Below are 12,068 nucleotides of genomic sequence, written 5' to 3' on the forward strand. Positions count from 1 at the left end.
AAAACCCATCAAAACCCAGCTTTGTTTAAGAGTTGTTCACATACCACAATTTCAAACCCCATCAGTTTGAAGTTTTCTGTCATCTCGCAGTAAATGTCGGGGCCCTGACTTCTCCAGACACCCCAGGGTGACCTGTCAGTTCACTCCCTGATACCCCTTTACAGAACCTGTGCTCCTAAACTGCTCCATTTCTTTGCCATCATGGATTGCTCCGCAAATCAAAATCCATTTTGTTAGCTGGCTGAAATCAAGCAGTAAAGTCACCAGTATCACTATTTCAAAAAATTTACTGCTTAACAAATACTTGGTTTGCCATTTGAATTGTCATTTCCTTGGGTTTTATTTTGGCAACCTTCTTATTAACAGCAAAGGTACTGTGTTAAGAAAAGCAATATCCCAATTCCCTGTTCAACATGAACTATCACTGAGTTATGGCTCAGCTCCAATTCAGTGAAAAATTTATATATACACACACCATTCTCCGAATGCATTACCTCCACGGAACTCTGTTATTGACCATTGCCTCTATTCATCTCTACCTCTAGAAACACATAAATCTTATTGAAGCCAAAAGCAGGATGGAAAGAACAGTGAAAGTTTCTTTGCCAAAGCAAACCAGTTTATTAGAAAACAAACCCCACTTAGTAAGTTAGTAATGCTGCCAGACCCAAACAGGTCACGGCCAACTTGGGCATCTCTGAGCCCACACGGAAAATAATCTGCTCAAAAATAAATCATTCCACTTTCTATGGGGAGCTGCCCATAGCGAGTTCATCTAACAGTCCTCAGAGAGAAGATAATAAACTTCATCTATTATCATTATTCTCCAATAACAATCTTTCCTTTAAAAGAAAAAAGCAAAGCAAAGCAGTGACACGGTTTAAGAGACCTATCCCCATATCCAGACACAGAAGCTATTACTGACAGCACTGAACTTCTATGTCAGAATTATCTGTGGATCATTACTAACTACTCTGGCTGTACAAGGCCATGAACAGTTTGCCAACATCTGCAAGTGTCAATTAAAAAAAAAAGAAAAAGAGGAATTTTAAGGCTAGAAATAAATTGACACTAAGATGATACAGAGAATAATGCTTTGTCACAATAGCCTGATAACTGGAGACTTTCGACAGCAAAACTAATGTTTTCATTCTTGAAAACTTCATCACCAGCAGATTTCTCAATCTAGAACACACTACCAAAGCAGGAGCCATTAAGGGACCAGGATTATTGCCACCCATCAGTCCCCCTTGCACAGGCAGGACCATGAAGAGGTGTAAAAACCCACACTGATGCCTAAAGCCCAAATCCACTCCAATGAACTCACTACCAGAGTCCATGCATCATGGATTTCTCATCATAAAGTGATCAAGATCCATCTAAACTACTTGTACTGCTTGCCCTCACTAATCCTACTAAAGGTTACTATAAAGCCACACTGCTCCAGTAAGTAGAAACCTTATGCTCTAAATATAAAACTTCTTCACAGTCATTTTATATCCTTTCATTCTTCTGGTAGTACTGGCATCTAGTTTAATCAGCTAATTTGTGTCCCTTTGTCTTTCCCTTCCTATATACACAAACATACGTGGACACATGCACTAGTATGTATACACACGTATACATACACACCAATCGAACTGTGCACCTCTCGGGTGCGTTGTGATCCTCCAGAGCAGCCCAGCTCTTCTCATCTCCCTGTCACCCAGGAAAACACGACTGCTGTGGGAAGACACACACATCTCCACACCGCTGCTGTCCCAGTAACCTTGCCACAACTCAGCAGAGCTGTTCTGCGTTCCGTAAGATGTCATTCCCATGAAATTAGCACTTTAATAACCTTGGCTGCAAGTACTCCGTGTGGCAAAGCAATATCCACGTACTCGCAACAAGCTCTGCCTTCCAGGAAGCTGTCAAAGCCCAGTCAGGTCACAAACATCTAAGGCATATCCTACAAGGTACAGAAACATCCGTGCAGTCCATCAGGGGACAGCAGGAGGGAAGAGACAAAAGCAACAAATATCTCACCAAATAAATGTTTATGGCCACTGCGAGCAGGGGGGTACCCCATGGAAGAAATGAAGCCCTTCACATCAACCCCTTTTGCCAAGATGCCAGTTACGAAAATGCTGGGCTTTTTGAAGGGTCATACGAGTAGCCCAGGAGATACCTGCTGTTCTTCACACCAGCATCAGCACACACCACAGCACTGACAGCCAGCAAATCTCCAGAGCGTTTCAATCCAAGTTCAAATCATTCACTATATGCTATCTGAATGCAGCACCAGGACCAACTTAACAGCTACATTCCATTTTACAGCTATTGCACTCCCTAACGCTTTGTTATTAAGGACATGCTTTTGAGAACATGTGAATTAACTGCAGCAGAGCTGCCCTGTCTTGTTATTCAAATGCAAGCTTTGCAATGCTAAACTGAGTACCAATATAATACCCCACACTGCAGGAGCATAAACATCATAAAAAAGGTCAAGCATTTTCATAATGCTTTGCTAATGAGGGTCAGGGCCTGACTGGACTTGTTGTGGCCTCCAGCCTAGCAACAGTTTCTGTATTGGCTAAACTCTGACAAGTCTACTATTATTTTTAAATAATTTGCATCTTTCCTGCCTTCCATAGAGACCTTTACCACAGAAACCACCAGTATATGGCTCACACAAGTTCTGTGTCAGCATACCACACTTCTGCTTCTGAAGACAATAATTTGATGCTATGGAAAACACACGGTTAACTGTAAACAAGTATTTAATGTACAAATAGACAGCTTGGGATACTGAGTTTGCTCCATTAAATATGGCAGGAGACTTGAGAGAACCAAAAACTACAGACTAGATAAATACATTTCATTCACTGAGTAGTCACAGCCCAGATCTGTAAACCAAGTGAGCTGAGCCAGCCCAGACTCCTGAGCTTTTATCTCTTGCTTCTCAACTATCTGGAGATGGGCAGTTAAAAGGATGTTTCGGGTTTGATAACAGAACTGTCCATACACTTAGAGATGATACCTACTTGTTTCTTAATAGATACGACAAAAAAGCACCAATGGTAGATCTCTTTTGCTTTAGCATTCAATGTCAAATGACATTACAATTACAAAGGTGTCATCAGAAACAACATGTTTAACTCACAGCTGAAGAACAGGCAGAGCTTTGCACTCTTTTAGTGACTCTAAATAGAACATTTGTATTCTTAAATCATTAACTTTGCAATAATTTCCAGCAAAGAATATTAGAGTTAAATGTACATGTGAAGTAATTCAAATCCAGACCAAAACCACATTTTTCTCAGAGGCAGACAGGTTAAACAGGAATACATAACATCAAAAACAATGTCAAAATTTGAATTCGCAAAATCCACAGAAATCTTATCAGGAAGGTATCTTCAGTACGAGACAGAGTAAAAGAAAACATCGCAAAAATATGAATGTAACTCAAACGAAGGAGGCAATAAAAATGAGCGACTGGACTGATGTCACAGGGAGAGGCGGCTGCCGACTCCTCCTCACCTGCCAGGGGTATGAGAACAATTCTGCACAACTAGTACTGCAGTGAATCAGAGCATCTAGTAAAACCTCGTGGTGACCGCTTTTACGTAAAGAAACAAACAGGGTCCATCCTTAAGACTGTCTCTGATGTGATCTCCCATACGAAAAGAAACTACTTCATTTGGACATAAGAACAGCTCACTAAAATGAGTTTATGAAGGAAAGAGTCCTCAGATGACAGTTAACCTAATTTGGAGTTTGTCACAGTAATATCTTCCCCATTCACCAGTTGTATCAGATTACAAACCTCCTGGCACAGGTAAGTTCTTTCTGAAGCCACACAGCTTTATCCCTTTTCCTCCTCTGCCGTACCGAGATGCATTCACCAGTCCTGCTTTCAAATATGCTGGGCATTCCCCACTGAGCACCACTAATGCCAGCCAAAATACACATTTTTGCACTGCACTGTATTTTTAAAAAATCAATGCCAGAACGCCACTCTGAAAGAACCACCACTTTATATTCCAGCATTTCATATTCAACACTATAGACTGTGTTAAGCCAGAAGAAAATACTGAAGCTTATAACAAAACCACACGACATACACATGAAAGCCAGGATGAAGTCAGACAGACACACAGACACGGGAGAACACTTCCCTGTCTGCGTGTTTTGTTGCTGTGTTTTGTGTTTTATGACAGGTGGTCATCTTTAGCCACGACCAAGCAATCATTATAGCTGTTGTGTAATGTTACTAAGTGTGACAACAAATGATTGCACAGAGTCTGCCAGGCAAGTCGCCACTGCCACACAACCAAGTCCTACAGAGAAAAGCACAATTTCAAATGTCTGACATCAAGAACAGTGAGGTCAATAGGTACAGCTGAACTCTGAGAAGGAACTGCAGAAGAAGAATGTTGGGGTTTTTTTTAAGACCATATGAAATTCATACTTTGGGGTAAGCTTCTAGGCAAAGTTTCATAAAAATGCTTGTAAAGAAACATATACCACAAACACGAGGCTCCAACTTAAAACATTACAATACACTGTCGAGACTAAAACAGGAAATCAGGCTGCAGCCAACACCAGGAAATTGAGAAAAGTATGCAATCCTATCAACTTGCAAGTCATAACACTTATTTACATGTACGTGTAAGCATATGTACACACCTACAGGCAAGCCTGATCTTTCTTCAGTGCTTTGAAAGAGAACATCAGACAGTAATTCAACATTTTGGCAAAAGAAAGAAAAAACCACCACCACCACAGAAGATTTTAAACTATTTCCATCTAAATTACTAGCAAATCACCACCACGTAGTAACTAAGGCAAAAAAATAGACAGTCAGTAACAAACCCTAGAATTATTTCTTTACTACAGGGTCAACTTACTCTGAGCAGAGTCAGAGCTTTCTTTGAGAGTGTGAAAACTAAAGGGCACAAAATTAGGGCCAGATTTTTAAACTGTATTGGATTTAAATGTCTCAGAACTTCATTAAGGAAAAATTCAAGTAGTGTAGTATTACTATCTCGTACCCTTCTCGAGTATGTAAATCGACAGATCTTAGACTCAAACCCACAATGAAACACAAAGGTCAGGCACATCAACACCACAGCATATCTGTATCTCTGTCCTGTAGCCAAATGGAACAGTTGTTGCAAAATACACCAAGTCATCAATGAAGAAAGGAACTGATGGATTTCCAAGCTAAATCTTTAGGGCAAGACTAGGTATCACCTAGAAAATGTTTTAAACCAGAGGCCTTCAACCACAGAAGATGGTCAAGCCATACAGATGACTCCTGTGGAGAGGAACCTGGTTGCCAGAGACATTTCTCATCTGACAGCCAAAGTCTCCGCATGTGCACCACTTCTATTACACCCCAGGTATGCACATCAGCTGTACACACCATTCAGTGCCTCTGGCAGAGCCCTCCAAATGAGGAGGAGACAAGCAAGCCATCACCCAGGCATTTGCTGCAAGGCACTTAGGGTAAACATCTTTCCCAAGAGCTGCTCGGCCGGACGGGAAGCAAGGCACAGGCTGCACCAGTCATTCCAGCTGCAAAATCTTTTTCTCTGTTACCATGAACCAGATGACAGGGGTAGAACAAACAATTTCCCTTACAAATTGTGTGAAGTACGGGTGGCCACCACTAAAATAGTGCTGTTTGCTAGCAAGTGACCTTCAGGAAAGGGCTATAAGAAGTAAACAGCCGGCAAATGAGTTAACCTGCTGGACTGCCATACAACATCCTCCCCACAAAGATGCTGACATTAAGCAGGCAAGCTGGAAAGCTTAAGGCAGACACAGCACAGGATCAAAACTCAGGAGAGTGATTTCTGTGTGCCAAGTGAGATCTTTATAGTGATCAGAGATGTGAGAATCTTCAAGAAGTCCTCCTCATTCCCCATAGCACTGCGCCGACTGAACTTCTCTTCACACACTGACCCTCCCCATCCTGTCACATCCTCCTTGCACACGCTTGCGCTTCCACTCAAACTTTCCTACTAGAAGAAAAATAGTAGTGAGTAGCATGAACCTTGAGCATTTACGCACTGGTGGGCAGCCCTTTCCCACAATGGAAGGCAGGACATGGTATTGTTTCCCCTGATCACAGAGGCACAGGGTGTGTTGCACAAGACCAAACCAGAAAGGAAATAAAGGCGTGTGAGTTATTTGTCAGAAAGGTAAGAAACACAGGAAAAAAACCCCTACCCAAATAAGTGGAGTAAAATGTTTTAGACTCCTCCTGCATTCCCTTACAATTTATTTCTATTGCCACTTCTAAAAAACCTGCTTTTAAGCAGCTGCAGTGTTCCATAACTTTACTCATCAAATGGAGTTTCAAGAGCAGCGTCTGAATGACACTTCGTACAACTGACAATTTTGTTTGAGGCAGCAATTCTAAAACTTTGTATCAGCTTCCACACCTCCAAGGTATTTTTTATATTCCTTCCACACCTTGAGAGCCACCACACTGGTAGAAGCAAGAGGAAAGCACATGCCCTGAAGAAGGGGTGGCTTAGAGAGCGACTCAAAGGGAAGTGAAATTATAGGTGGAAGAAAGCTCTGCTATTCATACAGTGATAGAATAAAGTGTTAGCAGATCAGTGGAAGCCTACAAGAGAAGAAGCAGCCTGTGGCTGGAAGGATTTTCTGATTCTCACCACTGCTGGACAGATTCAGTATCTTCCAGCTGTCTTCTTTTGACTCCATGAGTCATTCTCTCCAACCCAACAGCTCCCAAGCAATACCCTCCACCAACACCCATACCCTGTGCACTCAGAGATACAAACATGCCAGCTATTTCACCCCTGCTACAGTCCAAAACCTGCACCCTTTCAAAACAGGCATTTTGTCTCATTTCTACTAACTGCTCCAAACTTCGTTGCCTTTGAGCCCTGCCGTGGTCCCTGTCTTGGCATCGAAAAGGTACAAAAATCCAGAGGTGTCATGAGCAGGTTTTGTTCAAAAGACAACACACCAGAACCCCTTGTCCAAGTGATTCAGCCACCTGCTTTTCTTTGATCATGCCCAGTTTCATTGTTCAAAGACCTGCAAGGAATGTGAGTCATGCTTTGTGAGGATACCTACTCACAAGTCTTCCGTCCTTCCTGTAATTAATGTAATTTTTAAAAATATTTCTAAAATTCACATACAAACACTTATTTTAGACTACTACTCTTAGAACAGATATTTTGGTCTATGGACAAAACTTCCAAAAGGATTCCAGGCAGAAAGCTGCAGCATACATTCACTGAAAACTGCCAGACTTCATGCAGGTTTTTTTGCAGTGCAGGATGAAGCTCAGCTTCAAAGTCAACATCGTACCTTTGTGAGCTACCCAGTTATCGATAAGACTGCCTGCAAACCTTTTGAATGCTACAAGTCATCCTGCCTCTGAACACTTAGCACGGGCAATTTATTCACCGACCTAGAATTTCACAGGTAATACCAAAGGACTTCTTCAAAGTTGCTTCCCCAATTGCACAAACATAATTAGCTCACAAGGCTGCTGAAAGCAGCAGTTCTGCCATCTGTCTGCTTGTTCCCACCTCACACTTGTGCAGGCACAAGTGTTTGTGAAGCCACGCAACAAACTAGAGGGAACCAAGCTCTGTGAAAACTAACCAGGGAAAAAAATCAAATTACAATTAGATCATTTCTCAATCTGTACAACTGTACATGCTGGCACAAGGATGGGAATAAGCAGAAATGATACCAGTAACTTTAATGGCAGTGCCCTTTTCAGAAGTCCGTTGATGCAGCAACTTTTCACCAGGTCTAGCAACTAAATTCAAATAACATTTTAGGGACACATATGAATTTTAGAAAAATACAAATTTTTTTACTTAATTTGCTATTGTTCTGTTATTAAAAGTGAGAAGCGGGAAAAGAAAGGTGAAGTGATCTACTGGTTACGAAGAGGAATCAAAGTGCTTACTGGAAAACACTTCAGTGGCGAAATCTTCACCCCTGCCTCAGTTTCTTCCACTAATAAAACACAGACAATAGCACTAACCCGTTCAACAAAACATTCTGCAATACAATTAAAAACATAATAACAACAAGGTAATACCATTACAGAGAGACACAGACAGAATTCAATTCGCTTACAGCAATGAAAGAGTGAGACGGCACAACGCTGATGCTGTAACCTATAGTGCTCTGGGATGGAGAACAGATACAAGACAATGCAAAGCAGAACGGCCACTTAGAGCAACAGTTCCTAAACAGTTGGTATCTACAGAAGGACAGACACGGATTTACAAAAGACCTGGGTAAAGAAACTCACAGTGGAGTCTCCCTGCCCTCCTTTCATTATTGGTACTCTGATGTAATCACATAGGAGTTATGAAGAGCATATAGGGAAGACTTGCTGGGGTGGCAGGTTAAGTAGGAATCCACAGAGCTGGGTTGTCATGACAGCAGCTGAAAGTATGCAAGAGATGTATAGATCCTGGGTGTTAGAACAGCAAGGACTCCAAATAAGGTCATTAATACATTACATTATTTTAAACACTGAGAAACATACACCACATCTCATTAATGAAACACGGTCTGCATGATAACTATTTTCATCGGTGAGGGTGCACAAGGGTTTGGGACATACACAAAAAATTCGTATTAATTAAGTACTGACAAAGTACGGGTTCTCACAGATCCGACAGTCATGCTATACACGAGAGGAAACAAGTGACATGCACTCCGGTGGACCAACGCATTCGAGTCTCAGCTGAAGCTTGGAAACTCACCACATGAGTTCCATCCCTTTTAAAAGCAAAGTAAAACAGCAGAAACTAATTTCAACAAGCCCTCACATTAACTTTGCATTCAAACAGCCTTGGAGCATGCAGCAACTCAGTAACTCATCCCAGCTGAGAGGAAGTAACTTCCTGTCAGAGGGCAGTTACTCCCTGCAGTGTGCGAAGCGGGGCTGCAGCAGCACGCCCGGCTCCCCGCACGGGCTGCAGGTGCTGGCATGCCGGGCAACGCCGCCCTGGTGGGTCACCTCCCAAGGCAGGAGGGGATGGGGCTCAAGACAGACACTGAACAAGAGTGGCCAGGGATGGGAATGAAGCAGGCCCTTGGTGGAGGCTTGGGAGGCAGAGGAGGATGGGAGTAACAGGTGTTTATGTGATCTGTTCAAAACTCTGGGAATTTGATGTGGTGGGTTACTCAGGAACCCGTGATGTCTAACATAGGTGATCTTCAGGGGTCGTTACAAAGCAAGGAACTCCGCACAGTTTGACAGCAAAGTGGCATTACGAGTGCCTGGCACAGGGGACATACTGGTATACCAGTGCTCACAAATCCGGGATTTACACAACAGGTCTCTCACACTGGGTACTCACCATCCCACACTGGTGAAGCAGAGGCCCATACTCATGCAGAACACATGGACAGAGAACCTGTCCAGTGAAGGGGTCCCAGTAAGGACTACTGGAGAAATGAGCATGGAGCGGTCTACTCAGGTGCCACTGAACACAGACCGGGAGCGGGGAGAGGGCGCTGAGCACGGGGCGCTGCGGGGAGCACCCACAGCCGGACACTGCCACAAAGCCCCGTGGAGCCCGCCCGGGGCACGGAGCCCAGCACGACCCGCTCGCACAAAGGCTCAGAGCTGGGACGGCCCGAGGTATCGGGGAACACGCAGGAGATGGCACTGGCGAGTCCCGTGCACCAGAGGGGCCGGGCGGGGGTCAAGAGCGCGACCGGCCCAGGGGATCGCACCGCGGGGGGAGCCGGCGGCAGCGCGGAGCGAGGCGCCCTCTGAGGAGAGCCGGGCGCGGGAGGGCAGCGCGGCCCCCAGGGCGCGCCGGGGAGCCCGGCAGGCGCCCGCACGGCCGCGGGGCGGGGGCGCCCGCGGGCCAGGCCCCGGGACAGGCGGGCCAGGCGAGGACAGGGGCCGGGCGGCGGCGGGGAAGGTGGCGGGCGAGGAGGCGAGTGCCGGCGGGGCGCCCGGGCGGGACGGGCGCGCACGAGGCGCCCACGAGGGCGGGCCGGGGCACGGCGGCGGCGGCGATACTCACTAGGGGTCGTTGGTGAAGCGGGGGCTCCGCGGGGGCTGGTAGCCGTACAGGTGACAGTAGAGCACATCGAAGCAGAAGCAGCACATCTCGGCCGACACCACCATCTTCCTGCAGCCGGGCCCACCGGAGCCGGCGCCGGGGGACGAGAGCAGCGAGGCGGCCGGCGGGGAGAGGCCGGCGGGGCCCCCGCCGCAGCTGGGCGGCAGCGGCGGGGAGAGGGCGCAGCCGGCGGCGCCCCCCGCCAGCCCCCCAAGGCCGTTGAGGCGGGGGCCACCTGGCGGGGGCAGCGCCCCCGGCTCGCCCCCCGCCGCCGCCGCCCCGCCGCAGTGGGAGCCGCTGCCGCCGCCTCCCGGGCCGGCCGAGCCCGACGGAGGGGAACTGGAGAGTTTCTGCTTCTTCACCCCGCAGCAACCCGCCGCCATCTTGTAGCCGTCTCCCCCCACGCAGCGCTTCCGACCCATGGCGGGGGGGCCGGCCGACCGGCCGGGGGACGTGCGGCGGCCCGCTCCGCCTCCTGCCGGGCCCGCTCCGCCTGCAACGGGGAGGGGGCGGGAGAAGGGCGGCGGGAAAGGGGGAAGAATGAATGGGGAGCAGGAAAGAGAGGAAGATGGAGGGGGGGGAGAGACAGAAAGAGCTGCGTTAGAACGACCCGGTGAGTGGCCCCGGCTGGCAGGGCCGGCTGAGGGGGCAGCGCGGCCCGCAGGTGTGACGGGGCCTGCCGGCCTTTCCCCTCCCCTCCGCACTCCGGGCCACCCCTCCTGCCTTCCCCCCGTGCTCTTTCTCCTCCTTCTGCTAGGGAAGTGGAGCAACTCCACCTCGTGTGCTAGAAAAAAAAAAAAAAAAATAATAATAATGATAATAATAGACCCACAAACCCGAGCTCTGCAGGAGCCGCGCGGCAGAAGCAAAGCCCTTGAGATGGTTAAAAACGCCCCGCTAAATAATTCAAGTGACCTGAGATGCCTTTCTCTTGGGAAGAGAAGGGAGGGGGGAAATAAAAGAGGAGAAGTGAGGGGCTGTGTTGCAGTCGGCAGGAGTCTGTAGTGAGGGCTGGCACCTATTCAACGTGCAGTCGGGGTGGCTAAAAGCCACAGACTTTAGAGATATATATATGTATATATATATATATATATATTTTTTTTTTTTTTTTAAATTACAGCTTTGGCGTTTGCTTCCCATCCTGTAAGCAGCGGCTCAGAGTGCAGGCCCAGCTCCAGGGCAAGCGGCCATGACCCTGTGGGACCACGGCCCTCGGTGCCCGCAACCCCGGCTGCCCCATGGCCAGGGCGCTGGGAGGGAGGTCGGCGGGATGATGTGAGTTCCTGTGGTGCTTTGGGCATCTAAGATTAGGCTGACCAAGCTACTGGGGTGTAGAAGGGAATGTGTTTCATGTTAGCCTCATATATAGATACATCTGAGTTTTTTGAGAGACTTGCAAACAGCTATGAAGTACTTCAAAAGCTCACACTATGTGTGTCTTTAGAAAATAACACCTCACCTGTCTGTTACACAGCCATCTCTGGCATGGGACCTAACCAGCTGTTTAACATAGAATAGCAACACTACAAGGAAGGCAAGGGAGTGAAGGCTGCCACATAGAGTTAAAATAATATCACAAGTTTAGAGAGGCAGTCATTATCCAAGCAAAAAGACAAGTCTGCACAAACTTTTCACAGTTGCAAACTACTCAGAGACTTGGTTTTACATTTCTTGTTGGAAACGGTTTCTCCAGCATCTTCATGGTCTTAATTTTGTCTGGATCTTGAATTATCAGGGATATGAGGAGAGAAAATCCTTGGTTACTAGAGCTCTAATATTAATGGGTTAAAAAGCCCTTTGAGGGTTTCTGTCCAAATACTGCCCTAAACTTCTCTTGCCTGGATTGTGAATCATAGCCTGAGGTGAAACAGCTGCAGGGAATAACAGCAGACGGAAAGGAGAATTACATGGTGTAAAGCAGCCTTTTCCATTTTAAAATGTAATGTTTATGTTTGAAGCTGGAGAATACTTGAGAAGGAAACCCAGTTCCCC

The 12,068-nt window shown here is 46.6% G+C and overlaps 1 protein-coding gene across 2 annotated transcripts in view; it reads right to left on the reverse strand.

Moving 5' to 3' along the window:
- Positions 1-12,068, reverse strand: part of AMMECR1 (AMMECR nuclear protein 1) — a 90,100-nt gene that overhangs the window by 54,567 nt on the left and 23,465 nt on the right. For both annotated transcript variants that reach the window (XM_071813596.1, XM_065846572.2), the window contains exon 2: positions 10,038-10,569. In XM_071813596.1, coding sequence (XP_071669697.1) covers positions 10,038-10,569 — 532 coding nt within the window. The remainder of the gene's footprint in view (positions 1-10,037; positions 10,570-12,068) is intronic.

This window comes from Patagioenas fasciata, chromosome 11 (assembly GCF_037038585.1).
Source record: "Patagioenas fasciata isolate bPatFas1 chromosome 11, bPatFas1.hap1, whole genome shotgun sequence".
Classification (NCBI taxonomy): domain Eukaryota; kingdom Metazoa; phylum Chordata; class Aves; order Columbiformes; family Columbidae; genus Patagioenas; species Patagioenas fasciata.